The following is a 20,153-nucleotide window of genomic DNA, read 5'->3' on the forward strand; positions in this document are numbered from 1 at the left end:
CAGTGTACTGTCACAGTGCCTGTGGGAGCAGAGCAGCCGCTATGCAGAGCTTTGGCCGGCACTGTGCTCCTCCCCTGCAAGGCTCATTTGGGTTTGGGTTTTTTGGGCCTTTTTTTTTCCCTTTAGTGAAAAACTGCTTTGCTATCCTGAGAGTAAGAGCTTTTACTTTTAAATCCCTTTTGTACAATTGCCCTGTTCTCTTTTCAAGGGAAACACGGAGCCTGTGAGTGAAACACATGGAGCCTGGCACTTGATCAGTGGCCATCCCCACACCGATAGATCTTAGTTTTGTTGAAACAGAGCAAAGCTAAATTGAAACTGCAGTAAAAAAAAATTAAATATTATTATTATCTTTGAATGCTGAAATTTCAAATCAGATTTTTAATAATCTGGGTTTTTTTCAGGCAAATAAACAGTGCTCAAGTTTTTAGCACAACTGAATCCTGTGACTGAGTCACAGACCCACAGCTTTGGTGCTGCCAAGGAAAACAGTGCTCAGGATACTCCCTGAGCAGCTGCCAGAGACGCTCCCAGGGCCCAGCAAAATGATGAGGAGGAGATGCAGCAAGGAGGTTACACAACGTCACAGGCCATGCTGTGTCACTGCCCGCGGGCAGGGAGCCAGCTCCGCGCCGGTGCCGGGTGAGTGCCAGCTCACAGCCGCCGGCCGGCGGGCAGCCCTGCCACGCCAGCGAGGCCCGGTGCTCGCCATGTGCTCCCCACACACGTGGGGGTGGACGCTGGTACAGGCCCGAGGGCACCGTGACCTCCTCCACCCACCACACCAGGCGAGCACCCAGCTGCAGGCCAGCTGACCGACCCGCTCCTCCCGCCGCCGGCCCAGCGCCGCCACACTGACCGACCGACGGACAGCCACGGACAGCCGGCCGGCTGGTCCTGTCCCAGGACTGCACACCCCAGACCGGCCACCAGAGAGGTTCCTCCCGCAAACTACACCGTCTGTGGTGCATGGGCAGCACGGCTGGCAAACCAGAGCTGTGCAGGCACAGCCCCTGCCGGCGTGAAGGTCCCAACACCGGAGGGGAAATACTGTGCCACTAACCCTGCCAATCTCTGCATTTTCACTTCACTGATTGACTGAAGACTGGTGTAACTGCACCACCCCAAGAATAGCTCCTGGACCATCACAAAAGCAGTTTACACTTCCTAAGAGGACGTGCTGAGGGTTTCACTCCCAGTGATATACAGAGCTATCGGTCTGAACGCTCACAGGCAGCACAGAACTGCACGGCACCGAGGCCTCCAGCGCTGCACAAGGGAGCCAGGAAGGAGGGAGAGGTAGGACTGGCCATCACCACTGACAGCCTCAAACAGAATTTCAAGCTGCCTTCCAAAAGCACAAAATAAAAACACTGCAGAGCAGAATCTGCTCACAGAGAAGTCTGCACCTGCATCAGTATTCCCAGGGTGTCAGCCCCGACCCCAGAAACAGCTCCACTCCAGATACCCTGACTCGGGACTCAGCCCCGGATACAGTTTCCAGATGAATTTTAATTGCATTACATGCTACTGATTTCACATTCACAGGGGACATCTACAACAATTTCTTTTGTGCTACCATTAACCACTTGCACAAACATTAAACAAGCCAACACAAACACTTATTTCCCTCCAGCTACAAACACAACTCATTTTTACCTGTGCTTTCTCCCACATTCACTCCTGGTGCCCCATCCACCTACAGCTTCATGCGGCAACCCCTAATTCCAGGCTTTCCTTGCCTCCAAGCAAATGACTTGTACTCACATGTCAATCTCATCAAAATTTTGAGACATACCAAAATCTTCACAGAAATCCATCTTCTGTAAGCAAACAGAAAACCTCCCCAAACATACGTATTAAAATTCACCTGAGCCCAAAAGGAGCAACTGAAATTCACTCAGCCTGGATTGCTAAGATCATCTGAATTATCTGCTCCCTGCCCTCACCACTGCTGGCAAGGATGATTTGTGGTTAACTTGGAACTTCTAGAATAAGAAGATTGCATGCAGCAAGTGTTCCTCAAAGATCCAAATATTCTGGAAACTTGGAGTTTATAAATGACCATGCCTGCATGGCAGAAGGAGGAAGGGGAGTTTCTCTCCCATTTTCCTTTTCACTCCAAAGCCAGCTCCCGTCTCTGCACAAGCCCAGCCCTCAGCCCCACGAGCGCTGCACGTACCTGGATGTATCGCAAGGCACTCCTGAGGACACTGAGGTTTGAGGTCTTCTTATCATCTACGTTGGGGATGTTGCGCTTTAATGTCTCAAAGCACTCTTTCAAATGTGCACGTCTAAAGAAAACACAGGTGGGTCGTCAGCTCACAGGACACACACCAGAAATCAATTCCACCAGAGGGGAGAGCTTAACTGGGGCCTTAATCCAGCAAAGCACCTACACCTGTGCATAGCAGCCCCCCCCAGCACAGCATGCTCACAGCTGAGCCAATTCACACCAGCAGAGATTGTGCCTGGATTCTATCCCAGCTTTGTTAGGAAGACTGGGCAACCTTAAATGAAATATCTCTCTCTGCTGGTGCTCACTGTCACCATACCTCCAATTCAGCTAGTCAGGCTTGTAAGAGTTTTGGGTCAGAAACTGATGTTTATTCTGTATTCACACTGTACACTGACCCCTGATTTTGAGTATTTTACTCCTTTTAAATTAAAAGAGAGTCACACTGCTATGCACTGTTATTGCTTTGCGGGATCAGGGCTTTGCAGGGTGACTGGGATGCAATGGTGCAGTTAAACAGAACATACTGGGAAGCAAGAAATGCAGAATTGAGCTACAAGAAAGCAAAGCAACACTGCAAGATTCAGTAAAAGTCACTAAGAATTTTATTCAGGTTATCTTTTTAAAAAACAAGCAAACAAACAAACAAAACCCACCAAAGCCAAACAAATATTGACAGACAACAGGCCAAAAAAAAAGAAAAAAAAAAGGAGGGGAATTACAATTTTAAAACCCAAACCCCTGGCTTTCTACGCACCTGTTCTTCTCCAATTTATTATGTACTTCCCTGGTCCCAACCCTGTAACCCAAACAGAACAAAGATCAGCTCAGTGTCAGGGTGAAAACTCCTGCATTGCACCTGTGCTTGCAGCAACGTCTGTGTGTTGAGGAGATAAGGAAGATGCAAAAGCAGCAGAGGTGTTCAGATATCACTGGTTTAACATTAAGTACATTTGTATCTGCCTATCATGTTTCAAGATAAACTCCATACTTTACATGTGCATCAGGTGAACTAAGCATTGTGCATATAACGCACATAAGATACAAACAGGTGTGCTGTGTGTGTATATACACAGACACAGCTCCTACCAACAACAGGGAAAGACACGAAGTATGAATTTTAAATACTTGTACAGTCCCAGAGAGCCCAGATCCTGACCTGGTTCTGTGCCTACAGCTCCAGTGGGACACGGTTTGTGCAGTTTCAAATTCAAGCACATGGGATTGGGCAGACACTTCCAACTGCTTTGGGTTTTTACTGTGCATGAAACAACACAGCTGAGGATAAACATGGAATGAAGCAATACAGGAATTCTCCAGTCACTGCTCAAGGAAAAACCAGTGAGTTTCTGGTTTTGGGATTTGAGTCCACCCACTCTCTGAATCAGAGGAGTATTTTTAGGAAAAGCCAAACAAATATACATGTCATCTCAGTTTTTCAGCTACAGCAGTGATAAGGTACATTAGCAGACATGGAGATTTCAAGTATCTTTCATACACTGTGCAAAGTAATTATTTGCCTTTGACTGAAAATATGGGACATTGAGGTAATAATATCTAATAAATTGACACAGATACTTGACAGCATTTTCCCATGAAACATTTACAGGCTGAAAAAGACATCTTTTTTGTGCTTATGTCTAATGGAGCAATTCTGGGGGGACACAGTGATGGTGCTGTGCTCCACACTGGCACCATAGCCCCCCCACCTCCCAGGGGCAAAGCTCAGCCTGACAGCACAGCAGCAGTTTGTGGGTGCACCTGCAGCCACCCCACTGCCCACTGCCTGGGCAGCCAAACTTGTGCAGCCTGCCCTGGTACCCCCGTGCCAGCAGAAACCTCCTCCACAGCTCCCTGAACCCACACAACATCCATGACAGGGTCTCTTGATTAGTGCACAGCCTGACAGACCCTTCCTGCAGTTGCGTGTTTTACAGACACGCTCTGAAGATCCCAGTCTTCTTAGAGGAAGTACACTGGCATTTTACCACAGACTTTATCTTCACAAACTCCTGTCTGCATTACTTTTGCTGTTTCCTTCTATGCATTTTGGGATCACTATATCCCAATGGACAGTATGAACCCTTTTTCTGTCCACTACACATCTCCTCCAGCCCCCGTGGGAGTCACACACCATCTCCAACACCACTGCCAAGAGTCATCCCCCTGCTGCAGGCAGGCAGGAGAACAGTCAGAGGCCCAGACAGCACAGCCAGGAGGGAAGACTGAACAGATCCAGGTCACTTATCCTGCAGGAAAACTGAGGGGCCAAAGGAAACAGGTAAAACTGCTGCAAGAAGGGAATGGTTTGTTCTCCCAGTCCACAAGCAGTAATACCAGACTCCGTATTGGGATACTGTGGTCTGGAAACAACCACCTACAGAGAAGGCAGGGTCTCCACCAGCCAAAGCCCTTAGGAACAAGCCGGACAAACACTAACCTGGAGCAACATCAGAGCCTCAAGTCCTGTCAGAGAGTGAAGGCAGACTAAATAGCCTTCAGCCCGTTCCAGCTGCAAGACTCTGAGCAAGCAGGAGGCCCTTGGCACTTACAGCACTAAGAAACTAAAACAGCAACTAAGGTGATCTCTGTCCTCGGAATAACATCTCCCAAATCCCATTCCAGTTTTCAAGAAAGCTCCCACAAGCAGCAGTGTCCTTTGATTTCCCTGACCAGTACAAGCAGAGATCTTTTGCCAAACATAACACATGATACTCCTTGAGATCAGACAGGCAGTGCTGGGACTTGCTTCCTAACACAGTTCTGGCTTGGAAAAAAAAAATCCTTATACAGAATCTTACAGTGTGGAGTGAGAGAGGAAAATAAAAACCCGTCAGGCTAAAAAACCCTGCTTTCAGCAATTCAAAGACATTAAACATCCACAGGTCTTGGTATTTCTGATCTGACAACACTTTGCACAAGCAGGAGCTGCTCCACACACAGTGCACTCACCCTCCAATTCTCTTCTTGAGCTCGATGGGTTTCATGTCGTCTGCCGGCGCCAGCTTCAGAGCGCCGAGCGGCGCGGGCGCTCCCGGGTGCTGCAGGGGCTGGATGGGCTGTGGGACCACATGGTGCTGGGAGATGGCCAGCACCGGCGCCGCGTAATGCTGGAGCTGCTTGGGGCTGCCCGACGGCGGGGTCGCAGCTTTCCCATCCGGCAGGTGCGGGCCCGGCGGCCGCTGGATCACCGGCGCCACCGACGGGGCTTCCTTCGGGACGCTGGGAGTGCTTACGAGGGGCTGGTGGCGCTGCACAAGCGGCGGCGACAGGGCGGTCTGGGCTGCTTGCTGGGGGAACTGGTGACAACAGGGATGGGAATGACTGAAATGGGAGCTGCCAGGGGCGGGGGCGGCGGGGGCACTGGGCCCGGGGGGGAGATGGGCACCAGCAGTTCGCTCCGGGGCTCCTCTGGGGATAGGGCGCTGTTGGCCCGTGGCACGCTGGCCTTGCCCGCCTTCTTCTGCTCCTGCTCCCTCTCCAGGCAGAGCTTCTCATGCTTCTCATTCTCCTCTGCAAGAGAAACACCCACAGTGAGCAATGGCGCTTCCATGACCTTCCCTGGGCACAACCTACAACCAGCTCGGGGCAGGATCCTTAAGTTAAAGTACCCTGGGTTTTATACTATCCTGAGTAAATCCCAGCTCAACGGACACTGCACTGACACAAACACATCAGGGCACCTCTTTACTGCTGTGCATTTTAATCAAGCTCAAACTTGGCTTTGATGTGTGTATGTTCCTGTATGTTTTTAGAACACCAGACAATGTAAATGAAATCTGTGTGGCCCGACTAGCAAAATAAACCTCATCAAACGCAATCCAGGGCTCTGGCTTTAATTGTGTGAACATGGCACAAACAAAATTTATTTATACAAGTCCTGTGGCGCCAGTGGCCCGGCATCTAGACATTGTGCAGCCTTAATCAAATATCTCCAAACCCACCATCCATGAGGCTCTGCAGATCCCGCTCCTGACAACCTCTGAGGAGCTACAACAAAAAGTGGTGCACCAACCTCTTCACAGTAATATACAAATATTTGGAAAATTAAACCTTATTTTATCAAGGGAAGGATTAGGGGAAGGACACGGACAGTTGGGTGTTCGGTGTTATACAGTCACCAATATCAGGTAATTCAGAGGAAGCTCTAAGAAACATCCCAAGAGAGCCTCTCCCAGGAGAAGCTTGGGCTCAACTGAAACACTGAAGTCAGAATGTGTATTTAGGAAATTAGAGAGAAGAGCGTGTATACTGCTACCTGGAATTACCAGGTTATGTTCAACCCCCCAGTGATCTTCAAGAAGAATCTGTATTGAACATAACACGTGGAACAAGGGGAAAAGGGCCCCACCAGGCACGGAGCTGCCCAGCCCTTGCCACCTCAGAGGGTCCCTGCCACTACTGGGATACTTTCTAACCCACCTTTTGATTTTGACGGGGGCAGTGCAAAGCCTAGAGAGCAACAAAGGGAACAAAACTCTTATTCCCGATTCTGAATGCCCTTTGGTACGTGTGACCGCACAGCAACACTGACCCAGATTCAGCTGACACGGTTTCCTGAAGTTCAGCTGCAGCAACAGCCCAAACACACCCCAACCAACCTTAGGAGCCCACGAGCCAGGTCAAGCAGCCAGCTGCCAGGGTAAACACTGTCCAGCACCCACACAGGGAGAAACCACCCCCTGGATCGAGCTCTAGCACTGGGGCTGCAGCCCCAGCCTCTGGCCCTGCAGCATTCACAAAAGCACCACACGAAATTCTGTCATCAGGAAGGATTTCACATCCATACAGCACTCTTCCCAAGGCTGCCCAAGATTCAAATCCAAAGTTTTCATTCAACTTCTGCAGCACAAGTAGGGTTAGGTAAGCGAGTGAAAGATCTGACTGACTCCAAAACAGGAGAGAAGTTGCTTAAGCAGCAGCTGAGGCTGAAAGCTGCGTTTCTCTGTATTTTCTTGAAATATTTCAGGGTATTATCAACAGTTCCTTAAAGGAAGAAGCGAAGCAGGCAAGGGTGGCAAAAACCCCACCAGGAATCCCCTGATGCAAACACAAATCTTAGCTACCGACAATTTCGGAGCAGTTCAGTTGAACAACACTAATAACTAATAAAGAAAAGCCCTTTGTCTGCAGATCTTTTGCTCCACTTTGCTGCTGGTTCGCAGCCAGAGCCAATGCAATGGCCCTGGCACAGGGTGCATGAGGAAACCCAACCCTGAGGACCTGCTGACTCACGGTGCTCCCTGAGCACGTCCAGCCACGCCGCCAGCACAGGCACCCGGCCTCGGGGACAGAGAGCAGCCGGGGGCTGACCGGCACCACCTTCCCAGGCACACATCAGACCAAAGCCCACACAGCTTCCACCCAGACTTAAAACTGCACCGAGACCAAGAGGAAGGAGCAGCAAAGGAGTCATTAATGGGAACCCCTGGCAGTGCCAGGGTCTGGTGAGGACAGCAGGACCTGCCCGGGCAGCTGGAGGTGGCACTGCCACAGCACAGCAGAGGATGCAGCCAGGAGACCCGAGATGTGCCCTGATGGCAGCGCTGCCAAGCGGGAGCAGGAGTCAGCACAGAACTCCTACAGCCACTAACATTCATCGGGGAAGGGACAGAACAGGGAAGCAAGGTTACAGCAGGCAACACTGATCAGAAGTACTTATGTAAATGCCTCTGGAAGCAGGTGCCGCCCTTGGGCTGCTGACAACCTGCCAGCAAGGCCTTTGGTGTTGCAAATCTTTAGCTCCCTTGAGCTAAAGAGTTTATTTAAAGGATTTTTTTTTAGCCAAAATCTGACACCAATGAGCCACTATCCTCTTGGGTCTGACTTACCCACAGGCAGAAAGGACCCATGCTCCCAATTCCAGCAAAAGGACTGGAGGGCCCCAAGCCACCTCTAAGAAACCCTTCCACTGGGTGGTGAAGATCTGTCTCCTGCTTGCTTTGTAATCACACCTTGCACACAAACCAAAGACACCCTTTGAAAAAAGCTTCCCCAAGCTCTGTTTCCCCATATGAAGGAAGCTCACCCACGTTTGGTCACATACACAGTTCAAGGATGGGTGATCAGCATGCCGTGTGCTCAGACGCACGCGAGGCTCATTCCTTCCCATGTGGCACACTCAGCACATGAACTTCAGCAAGCCCAGACACAGAAAGCAGCCAAGGCTCAGGGCATCCCCCTTGGGCAAGAGGACAGCTGAATCCAAAGGTGCAGCCCAAAACTATGTGTAATTTCCATCCATTCTACACACTCCTAGCAAGGAGACTGAGGACAGAACAAACCATGGGAGTGAACCAGTCCTGAGAACCCCCAGAGGGTGTGAACCACAGCCCAGGCATGAGGGGTCCTGGAATCCCACCCTGCCCACACCACTCCACTTGCCAGCAGGCTCACATGGCAAAAGTAGGCACCTCAGGTCCCTGGCCATGCCACCCAGGCAGAGACAGCAACACCAGCAGCCATGGGACAGAACAGCAAATCCTGTCCCAGGAAGACACAGAAACAGGGTCAGCACCCCTGACCAGTGGCCTGGTGCTATTTTAGGGCCTTGATGATCCAGAAATAGACAATACCAGGCACTCTTTGTTACCTAATAATCTGCTGCATTTAAATATATCTTGTCCCTTTTGCCTGCCCTGGAAATAACACCCATCTGTCACAGCCACTGCTACCAGGGCCAGCCAGGGAGCAACAGGCAGAGCTGCACGTGCCCTCGGGCTGGCAGCAGCCAGGGCACGGCCCAAGCCTCCCGGAACCATGCTGGAGGAGCAGGCCTTAAGGGACGTCAGTGCCCTCTGAATGTGCCTACCTTTCACTAGGGACACTATCAGTACTCAGAATTTACCAAGGGCGTGTGCCTTTGCATAGCCAAGCATCCTACCTCTGTGTTTGCTCAACCGAGAACATCTCTAACTCCAGGAACAGTGAGGCAGTTCTGTGGTGTCATTTTCTGAATGGTCTGAAGTGTTTTTCTGAATCATTCAATGCTTCTGGGAGCTATCCTGCACACCCTGAACTGCTCCAGCCCCGGAGAGGAGTGCCCTGGGGCATCACTCACACTGGATATGCAGCAGTGTCACCTGCGGGAGTCACTCCAGGCTCCTACCAGGAAAGTGCTGGGTACAGCAGTCTCCCGAGGCTGCCCTGGAGGGGGACGGTCATGCCAAGAGGAAGGCCAGGCTGGAGCCTGGAGGTTGGTTTCTGTTTCTGCAGGTCCCTGGCTCTGCAGGGGAGAACCAGGAAAGGGGAGATAAGAACAGTCAGCAGAACTGGAGCCCAGCAAAGCTCAGCCTCAGCCAACCAAGCTCTGAGTCACAGTAAATGCTGCTGACACCAGAGGCTGCAGCACACAGCCACAGGCACTTCCAGGCCCAGGAACAAGCTTTCAGGACTGAGAACCCTTTGAAATCAGGACCCTTTTCTGAGTTCTTCTGAATTTTGGTTGACAACAGCACAAGCCCCACTTTCCTCTCCCACCTTTGCTAAAACACCTAATCTGCAGACTGGGTCACCATTCACTGCTAACAACCACAATACCCAAATCTCCACTTTCTCAGCCAGAGGATGATGACGACACCTTTATGTCGTATCTCTAAAGGCAAAGGAAAATCAGCCTTCATGTGAACTATCCCTCCTTAGCACCAACCAGTACAGACCATTAGTGAAACCAGGGACCTCGGTATCCAAACCTGAAATCAGTTAAGAGAAATGACAAGGTGATACTCTTGCCTGACAAAATTTAGGGAGCACACAGTTTATTAGTACTTTATGGAGCCAGAGGGCTTACAAGGAAACATTTACTTTCAACGAAACAATTGCAGCTCCTGGAACACAGGAGGGAAAGACCCTCAAGGAATCTTGAAGTAGTTCATCTCCTAAGCCCCAAAGAAGAATCAACTATAACTAAATAAATACCTGGCAGACATTTCTCAAATCAACAGCTTCTCCAGTCTCTACATATAATTTACACTGTGCTTTAATAAGCTATTCCAGTGCTTAAATGAAACCCTGAATCAGCTCCAGAGTAATTTTAGCTGCATTTTATTTACAACTAACTCTTTGTGGACAGAAGAAAGAAATAAAGAGCCAGGATTTAGCAGCACTACAAAGTAAAAGAAAACAGATCAAGAGTGCTGAAAAAATAAAGCCATCATGGAGAGCCTCATCTATACAGACACGCCAGGGCCCACTGCCAGCATGCCGATCGTGCCACGGGCTGTCCCGGCTGCCACACCGCAGCTTGGCGGCCTGGAGGGATGTAAAACTCCTGTTGTACCTTTCTGTGTGGCACTTGGGATAAAGTGCAGGAAAACACTGGCTCTGACAGGCCACGTGGGCACCAACAACACATGCTGGCTCTGCTCCACCATCTGAGGAGCTCGACCTGGGCAACCAAGCAGGTGAGCTGTCCTACATGAGATGGGCCTCTGCTTTTCCATTGGGCATCGGCGTTTTTAAGGGAGACAAAGTAATGCACTCTGATAAAAGCCATGTATTTTTGTCAGCTGAACATCTTCTGTGTCACAGTTCAGAGCAAGAAGTGGCACAGCTGACAGGCAAGACCCAACCCACCTGCTCCCACACACGAGGGCACCACTGTCCCTACTTCTGGTCCAGGGACAGGGCACATACTGCAGGAACACAGTGAACAGTGACATACCTTAAATGTACGGGTTGGAAAAGAACAGCTAACATGAACTGACTTAATAAACTGTCTTATAAACAAACCTCATATTCTTAAAACAGACCAAAAAGCCCACAGATGTGCCCTCAGAAGAAACTCTGAGACCCCGCTTCATCCATTACTGGCAAGTGCTCTGCAGGCTGCTTTGAGTCAGCCAGCAAACACGCTGCTCGTGTGTTACACAGCCAGCACAGTGTGTGTGTTACACAGCCAGCAAACACGCTGCTCGTGTGTTACACAGCCAGCACAGTGTGTGTGTTACACAGCCAGCACAGTGTGTGTTACACAGCCAGCACAGTGTGTGTTACACAGCCAGCAAACACGCTGCTCGTGTGTTACACAGCCAGCAGAGTGTGTGTGTTACACAGCCACCAAACACGCTGCTCGTGTGTTACACAGCCAGCACAGTGTGTGTTACACAGCCAGCAAAGACGCTGCTCGTGTGTTACACAGCCAGCAGTGTGTGTGTTACACAGCCAGCAAACACGCTGCTCATGTGTTACACAGCCAGCAGTGTGTGTGTTACACAGCCACCAAACACGCTGCTCGTGTGTTACACAGCCAGCAGAGTGTGTGTGTTACACAGCCAGCAAACACGCTGCTCGTGTGTTACACAGCCAGCACAGTGTGTGTGTTACACAGCCAGCAGTGTGTGTGTTACACAGCCAGCAAACACGCTGCTCGTGTGTTACACAGCCAGCACAGTGTGTGTGTTACACAGCCAGCAGTGTGTGTTACACAGCCAGCAAACACGCTGCTCGTGTGTTACACAGCCAGCACAGTGTGTGTGTTACACAGCCAGCAAACACGCTGCTCGTGTGTTACACAGCCAGCAGTGTGTGTGTGTTACACAGCCACCAAACACGCTGCTCGTGTGTTACACAGCCAGCAGTGTGTGTGTGTTACACAGCCACCAAACACGCTGCTCGTGTGTTACAGACCCAGCAGTGTGTGTTACACAGCCAGCAAACACGCTGCTCGTGTGTTACACAGCCAGCACAGTGTGTGTGTTACACAGCCACCAAACACGCTGCTCGTGTGTTACAGACCCAGCAGTGTGTGTTACACAGCCAGCAAACACGCTGCTCGTGTGTTACACAGCCAGCACAGTGTGTGTGTTACACAGCCACCAAACACGCTGCTCGTGTGTTACACAGCCTGCAAGGGAGCGCAGACAGGTGAAATGAGTTCAGTGAGTCATGGCAAAACTGGATCTGGCAGATAACAGCCAGCCTGTTAAGTAAGCATGTTTGCTCCAGGTAACATTCCTCGATCCCGTGAGGAGAACAAGGGCTCACTGCTGCACCTTCATCCCAAGGCTGAGCAAGGGGTTGTTTCCACAGGCTCACTCTAGCCAGCTTTCTTCTCAAGGAAGTGAATGGAAATGTGCAGATTACCTTTTAGAGTCCTATCTCCATGCTTGAAAAAGAGGGAAGAATCAAGGGTATCTGCTCATCAAAACAGGGAGTCGCCACCATCACCTGAATTGGCTGCACCAGGGCAGTTATCCCTGCAATCCCATGACAATTATCCTTGCCACCCCCAATTCAGACATTGCTGTGTCACAGAGCAAGGCTCTTCCTGAAGTCAAAGTCTAATTGTCAGAATAAGCCCGTTGTCCTTGGAACTGCAGTGCAACTCTCCTGTACCCAGAAGCCTCTGGAAATAGATAAACTCACGCTGTGTGTTGGGAGGTGCTTTAACTACCCCTGAAAGAAACCCAGGTGGGTGTGCAGCCTGCAGCAGCCAGTGAGGCCAAGGATGAGGCCACACACCCCTGGAGACGCTTGGGACTTGTGTGTGCACCCTGGTGAGACAGGAAGAGGCTGAAGGGGCAACAAAAGCCACACGGATATCTGCTGGGACACAAAACTGACCTGAGCAGAGGCACTGGTTATGGCCAGAGGGACAGGACGTCACCGCCTGGATGCCAAGCATGCACTCACGGGAACCAGCCCATGGGGCATCCAGCAGAACCCCAGTCCCATGTCAAGGGCTTGAGCTCTCCCAGCAGCTGCACCCCAAAGCTGGAGATGGTTCAGGCTGCACCCCAGTAACTATCAACCACAAAAAGAATGACAGAGCAGTGACAAAAGCTGCCAGCCTGACCTCCCAACAAGTCCAAGGAAAACGTGAAGATCCAAACACTGTCTGCTTTCAGGGAATCATTCCTCTCCTCTCCTCAGAAAGCCCTCCCTCTGAGTCCCACACCACACCCAGGACAGCCTCCACTGCCTCTGTCCGGCTGGAGGTGGCCCCAGCACTCCGGGCAGGCAGAATGCCCAGCTGTACCTCACACACCACATTTTCCTGCAGGTACTGCAGAACTCCACCTCACCAGGGATCCCCACGGAGGAGACCTGTCATACCTTAACCCTCTTCCCGCTTTGAGCCATTCCTTTCTCCAATACCTTTCGGGTTTCTCTTCTCTCAGTCTTCTTCCTCATAAAGTCAGGATGAGTGGCTGAATGGGAGACGTTTCCCTCCTTTATTCCCAGGTATGAACAAACAACAGTGTAGGTATTATGGGTGTTACCATGGGGTTGGTGCAGCCCCACGGACCAACTGCAGCCCACACTGCTGGTCACGTCACCAGGGGCTTCTGGGCAGTCCCTGTCCTGCTCAAGGCTGGGCACTGCTGTCAGCAGCCCTTAGATGAGTTCAGTACACGTTTTTTAATGCTGTTCCCATAATGGATTGATTTTCAGGCCAGACTGGATCCCTGGAGTTCCACAGTGTAACTGGGGGTATAACACAGACCATAACACTTCTCAGAACACAAGATTTCAAAGGAGAGTAGAGGATGAAGGCAAGGGAAGGAAGCCAACCCAGAAGACTTCATTACTCCCCAGTCTTTCTCAGCTGTTCCTCTGCTTGTGTTCTCCCTTGACATCTTCCTGCCACCCAAAGGTCACTGCAGGGCTCCTCCCTCCTGTGCCAGTCTTCCTGGTGTTCAGACTTCCCTGAAGTGGCCACGTTTGCACTGATGCTGCTGGTTCTGCAACCACCTCAGCCCTGACACGTATCTGCAGCAGGCACAATGACTGTGCCCCCCAGCAGCACCCAGAGCCCTGGGCACGCTCGTGGTGGTGGCAGCTCCTGCCTGCAGCGGGCTTTGTGTAACACCACAACCCCACACATCCCTGTGAGCTGCTCCTGGAGCTGGGAAACCTGCATGATGTCCTTTCTTTGGTCTGTTACCCTACCCATGCCCTGCTCAGCAATAATTCCTGCCTCAGAAGTTGTCCAGCACAACAAGCCAGGTCCCTCCTGCCCCTCTGTGTCCCAGACCCTAGCTTGTCCCACCCACTCACAAGATGCTCCCACAGCGCGGGATCGCAGTGGAAGTCTCTCCCAGCAGCAGGAGACAAACCCAACCGCTTGCAGAGGTCGAGCCCCGGGTGTTTTACTGCTGTATCCTGAGCACAGCCGCCACCTGTAAGCCCGGAGCCGGTATCGGCACAGGAAGGGTGGTGGCAAGGGGACTGTCACGGGCTGGGAAGCAGCACCGGAGCTGTCACCCGCCCGGGCGGGGAGCGCGGACTGGGCGGGCCCTGCCGTCTCCAGATCCTGGGGTTTGTTACGGGCTCGGGAATCCTCCTGGCCCTGCGCGGCCCCGCATCACCGCATCCCCCGTCTGCTGCGTGACTCATCACCGACACAATGGGCGGCGGCACAAAGCGCCGCTCCCGCAGGTCCACCCGAGTCCCCGCGCCGGGGCGGCCGCGGGAGCGGGGCCGGGGCCGCTCTCCTGCAGCCACGCGCGGGCGGCAGCCCCGCGGCGCTCGGCGCTGCTGCGCGGCCCCCGGGGCACGAACCGCCGCTCCCGGAGGGCCGGGGCCGCCGCACCGACAGAGCGGCGCGGGGAGCGGGCGGCGCGGGAAGAGCGGGCGGCGCGGCGGCTCCGTGCGGGCGGCACCGCGGGGCTCCCCCGTCCCATCCCGCGGCCCCGGGCGGGCCCCGCGGCCCCCGGAGGGGCCGCGCGGGGCGGGGCCGCGCGCACGTGGAGGCGGGCGGGGCCGAGCGAGTGACGCGCCAGGCCCCGCCCTCCCGCCGGCCGGGGACACGCAGCGCGCGGGGCGGGGGCGGCGGCGCCCCCGGCGGGACCGGGGCCCGGTCGGGGGCAGCCCCGCCCGCACGGAGCCCCCGCCACGCTATCCCCGAATCCCCCCCCCCGTGCCCTGACACTGCCCCGCCCGTCCCGAGTTTCCCCCGGCCGGGTCCCGCCGGCAGCGCAAAGCCCGCGCCGGTGCCCCTCCGCCGCCCACCCCGGTGCCAGTGCCCGCGTAGCCCCCGCCGGCCGGGGCTGTCAGGCGCGGCCCCGCGCAGCGCGGGCGGGAGGCCCCTCACCACGTGCGGTCTGCTGCTGCTGCGCCTGCCACTCCAGGAACCGCGCCGCCTCCAGCAGCGTCTCGATGCTCATGGCGCGGGCCCGGCCGCCGCCGCTGCCGCCGCCGCCCGGAGCGCGGGCCCGCCCCGCCCGCGCCGCCCCGGGCTCGCCCCGCCGGCCGCAGCGCTGGCGACAAGATGGCGGGTGGCAACAGAAACACAACAGGCGGGCGCTGGCGCGGCCCCGCTACTACGCGGCGGGCGGCGCCAAGACGCGGAATGGAGCGCGGGGCGCCGCCCGGACGGGACGGGGCGGGCCGGGACGCGGCGGCCGGCCCAGACCGGGGGCGCGCGAAGACGGCCCCGCAGCCCCGCCGGTGGCGCGGGGTGGGCGCGGCCCGGGCAGGTCCCGGGGCGGGCGCTGGGCGCGGGGCGCGGCGGCGGCCGGTCCGGTCCGACGGCGGCGCGATCCGGGCGCCGCGTTTTGCGGCCGGCGCTCCCCCCGCAGTGCGCTCGCGGCCCGGGGCGCGCTGTCAGCGCGCGCGGGCCAATGGGCGCGCAGCACAACACGCGTGCTGCCCTCCACATGGGCGCCCCGCGCCGCCGCGCGCCTTAAAGGGGCCGCGCCCGCCGCGCCCCGCGCACGTGCGGGCCCGGCGGCTCCGGGGGGGTTCACCGGACCCCCCGAGCCCGGGAACGGAACCGTCCCAAGCGCCCGTCCCGCTGCAGCGGCCGGGCCGCCACCCCTGCCCCGCCCGGCACCGCGCGCTCGGGTGCCCGCGGCATGGGCCCGGCTCCGCTCTGCCCCCGCAGGGCTCCCAAGTTCTGTCCCATTGCTACAAAACCCTCCTGAGCTGTCCCGGGTCACTCGCTGTCGGTGCGTGTGACTGAGGGCTCCGGCGTGTCCTGCCCCGCAGCCGGTGCCGTGGCTGCACGGAAGGGAAAAGCCGAACCCTTCCTTTGGATAAAAGCAAGGAAAGGAGGGAGCCCCTTGGAAAGGGTCGGCACACGCAGTGCCCGCCTTGGGAGACTCCTCACACTGCAGCTGCCTACGGTGGACGTGAGCGACGTTTTCCTTTATACGGCCCTTTTGTCAGTAGCTTGCAAAACTAAATTGAACTTCAATTATCCACAGGGAAATTTTCCATTCTAAGTATCTACCTCTGATTGACTTCTGGTTTTTGGCTGGGAAAAGATACTGAAGTAAAGGGAAAATAAACTGGTTAGAAAAATCAATGCTTCTCACGGAAGGAATGGCTTTGAAAAGAACAGATTTTCGTATGAGAATTTTCATTCTACCTAAAACCATTAAGGAATTCGCAAACTGAAAACTACCCTGAGAAATGGCCACTGAAGGGGGCAAGCCCAAACCCTTGGGAGATGGGCTGTACTGGTTTGTGGAGCTTGGGGCTGGCTCTAAAGGTGCTTCTGTTTCCCACCGCCTTGTGCTGGGCGGTCGGGGCGATGTCTCGTCCTTGCTCAGCGTGTGATTGGTGGCCTCATGTACTGCAAGTTCATCTGATCCTGCTCTGCCGATGCAAGGAGTCATTTCCTCCTGGGCTTCGCCATGAACTCATCCCTGCGTTATCTGAATTCCTCACAACAGTAATGAGGGTATCGTCATCACATACGAGCAGATGATGTAGACAGCTATGAGCAGAAGAGGTAAATAAAATAAAATATAGATGTTGATAAAGCCTGGCCAAAAGAACTCACCTGGGGTACCTTCGGGCAGGTGTAGTTCATGGAGGGACAAGCTTCATTTCTCATGGAACTTTTCAGCAGCTTTCCAATCATCTCTGCAAACCGCCTCACCGGCTCCTCCCAGCTCCCACAATGAATGGAGGAGTTTTACCACCAGGAATGCCTTCCATCAGCCAGCCCAGTTCCCCAGAGCAGCCGCCTGGGCTGTGTGCTGAGCTCAGCCTGTGTGACAGCAGCGTGAGCACTACTGAAAGTCACACAATGCACGTGGCCTTAGGGAGCTCAGCAAGAGCTACTCCAGGGCAGACCGAATCTGACATCTCCCACGTTCTTCCCTTTGTAACACGGACGTATTGAGGTTTATTTTGCGTGTGTTGTGTGTGACTCTATATGTTAGATTCAAAAACCTTTTCAGGTGCCATACAGTAGTTTAGTTCTGTGCTGGGTTAATGCTTTAGCAGGAGGCAAAACATTCCTTCTTCTGCATGCTCACATCTTTTGCAGCACTAATCTCCAAGGAGAGTTGTTTGTTTTGAAACCTTGATCTCTGTGGACTCTTGACTGCTAAGCTGGCTCCTAGCTTTGGCAGCTCGAAGTATAAATCAGCGTCATTAAACAATCATATCTGAGTGATGTTTCCTGATTAAATTTATTTATTGCAAGTTTTTGGACCTGGCTGATGCAGCAGCTTGGGTACACATCTAGAATCCATCAACTGTATATTCATCTACCTCTGGAGGGTTTTTGCTGAACCATTTGACACTGTTACTGGGGACAGGGATAAACCAGAACACTTACGTTATCTGGGTTACGCTTACATTAGCTGGGTTGACTTTGTGAACGCTTTAGGGACAGTGTTTAAAATTTTGCGTATATGTTAGAAGTACCAAGAGGTCCAATTTCTACCCCATTATGCTTCACTTTTGGGAAGAGCAGGCACTGGGCTACCTCCACAACCCTGCCAGACACAGACCCTAGGGGCTCAGGGCACCGAGGGGCAGAGTGGCTTGGCCTGAAGTCAGAGCTGTCCTTCCCATCAGGCTGCCAAGCCTGGGGGACTCTGCTCAGGGTTATGCTGGTCTTTCTCACCTGGGCTACTCCTGACAACAGCCCATTGGCAGGAATCTCTTCCCAGGAAGAGAAGGCTCCTGCAGCTCCTGAGCAGGTGGCACTGCATGTGGCACTGCTGGAGCTGGTGCATCCAGCCCTGCGCTAGGGGGACAGGGGCCTCTTCAGTTTCCACTGTGGTTTTAAAACTTTCAGTCAAATCTGAATGAAATTGACTGATTTTTTTTTTCATCTTCTCTAAAGATTAGATGTAACTTATGAGAATTTAAACCTTTGGTCTCCTTATAAGCATATATAGTTTCAGAGGAGAGTGAGCCTGTTTTGAGGGAATGCTGAGGCCATTTTATCTTCTTATCTGTGTATTATTTCCTGTTTAGTCAGTCCTTTAGATCGCATTGGATGATACTCAGATGGCACAGATATTGATCTCTACTATGTTGTGGCTGTAGCTGAGCCCGAAGGAAATCACTCTGAAACATTCCGAGCGGTGAATTTGAATAATACCTTAATCATAAAGCTGGGTTGTTTAAATGCCTTTCTTTGTTTTGAGAGTTATTGATGACATTAGATAAAGTTTGAATGGGCTTAGATTTATTTAGATAAAATGGTGATGATATTCATATATAGACAGTGCAGGAAAAAGCAGCAGTGTTTATGGGGCTCATCATCTTTCCTTATATCCAACCTTCACCCCCACCACAAAACAAGATTTGAAAGGAGATGAAAAAAATCTCCATTTGAGGATGACACTTACAGTGACACAAGGCTCACCTAATACGCTACATATATCCTGTACCAGGGATGTGATGGATGTTAAAAAAAACCACTTCAGCTGTGCAGATGTGGGAGAATAACTGCAATAGTGCTGGAGACCTGACAATCTCCTTCCTGCTCTTCTGCTTGTTTCCTTTCCGGCTGTGCAGCAAACAGCTTCTCTGTGCTCAAGCCATCCTCAGGATTTCTGCATCCTGTGACTGGCAGTGAGTTTAGCTTGCTGGCAATATTAATCTCTGGGACTCTCGTTAATTTCCTGACTTTTCTGAGGTCACACAACCCCTGTGAGCCGGGGCATCGCCCCCGGCACTGGTGGCTGTGCAGGGACTGAGCTCTGTGTTTGCGCCCTGCGTTGAAAACTCCCAGCATCCATCTGCCCCAGCTGGGCTCCACAACTCAGCTTCCAGCACATGGGAATTCTGCTCTTCCCTCACTCTGAATAAGCAACTTTTCAGTTCAGGCATCTGAATAATCTGTCTGGAGTCACTGGAGTGACTGCCTAAAGTTTTATCTCCTGCTTAAACACTTTGTTGCTCAGGGCCTAAATTATGACTGAACATAAATGATTAAATGAGTGTTAATTCTCCCTTTTCAGGCTTCACACCAAATAAGAAATCCCCCGAACTGTGCTCACATGAAAGCGAGAGTTTATCTCAATATTTTCATTTTGAAATCCAAGAACTGAAAGCAGAAAAACCCACAAGGGTGAAAATAATTACCGTTGTTTCCTACTGAACCATTCTTTCTCTGTAATCATTTTATTTAGGGTTTTAATGATGAATAAATTCTTATTGTAAATATTTAATAATGGAGAGTGGTTAAGCAGGACGTGTGTGATGAACAGGTCTCACAGAGATCTGCTGATACGACTGAAAACTCGCCCATTCCTCCCACAGCAGCACCTGACATCCACCCTGGGCCAGCGCTGGCAAGTGCTGACACCGAATTCCTGGGGTCTCAGACACTCCCCAGGTTCCTCCTGGTTTTACCCAGTAGTCCCCATCCTGGTCCAGGAACTTCAGCACGGCGTAAGGACAGATTATATTATGCCAATAATATGCAATTCATAATATTTCTACTATAACAGCACACGCTGCTACAGATGAGCCCAAACCCTTTCTGGGCTCCCGGGGCTCACATCTGGGGCTGGCTTTTCCTGGCCTGCTGCTGTATCCCGTGGTCTTCACTTGTGCAATCCAAGCAGGTCCAGGTTTGAGCTCCACATGGGGCCAGTGTGGAAACACAGGGCACTATCAGCTGTGCAGGTCTCTCAGCAGGTAAGAACCTGACCTTGTGTGGTTTGCAATGGTGCAGGAAACTCTGTGCAGCAGCAATGGGCTGTGCTCAGCCGCGGAA

The 20,153-nt window shown here is 52.9% G+C and overlaps 1 protein-coding gene across 1 annotated transcript in view; it reads right to left on the reverse strand.

Moving 5' to 3' along the window:
- Positions 1-15,386, reverse strand: part of MNT (MAX network transcriptional repressor) — a 35,535-nt gene extending 20,149 nt beyond the window's left edge. The window contains 5 exon segments of the mRNA XM_039562672.1: positions 2,183-2,294; positions 2,994-3,035; positions 5,189-5,505; positions 5,508-5,749; positions 15,273-15,386. Of these exon segments, the coding sequence (XP_039418606.1) occupies positions 2,183-2,294; positions 2,994-3,035; positions 5,189-5,505; positions 5,508-5,749; positions 15,273-15,345 (786 nt within the window). The 5' untranslated portion in view covers positions 15,346-15,386.
- Between the last annotated feature and the right edge of the window lie 4,767 nt (positions 15,387-20,153).

The sequence above is a fragment of the Corvus cornix genome, chromosome 19 (genome assembly GCF_000738735.6).
Source record: "Corvus cornix cornix isolate S_Up_H32 chromosome 19, ASM73873v5, whole genome shotgun sequence".
Lineage (NCBI taxonomy): Eukaryota > Metazoa > Chordata > Aves > Passeriformes > Corvidae > Corvus > Corvus cornix.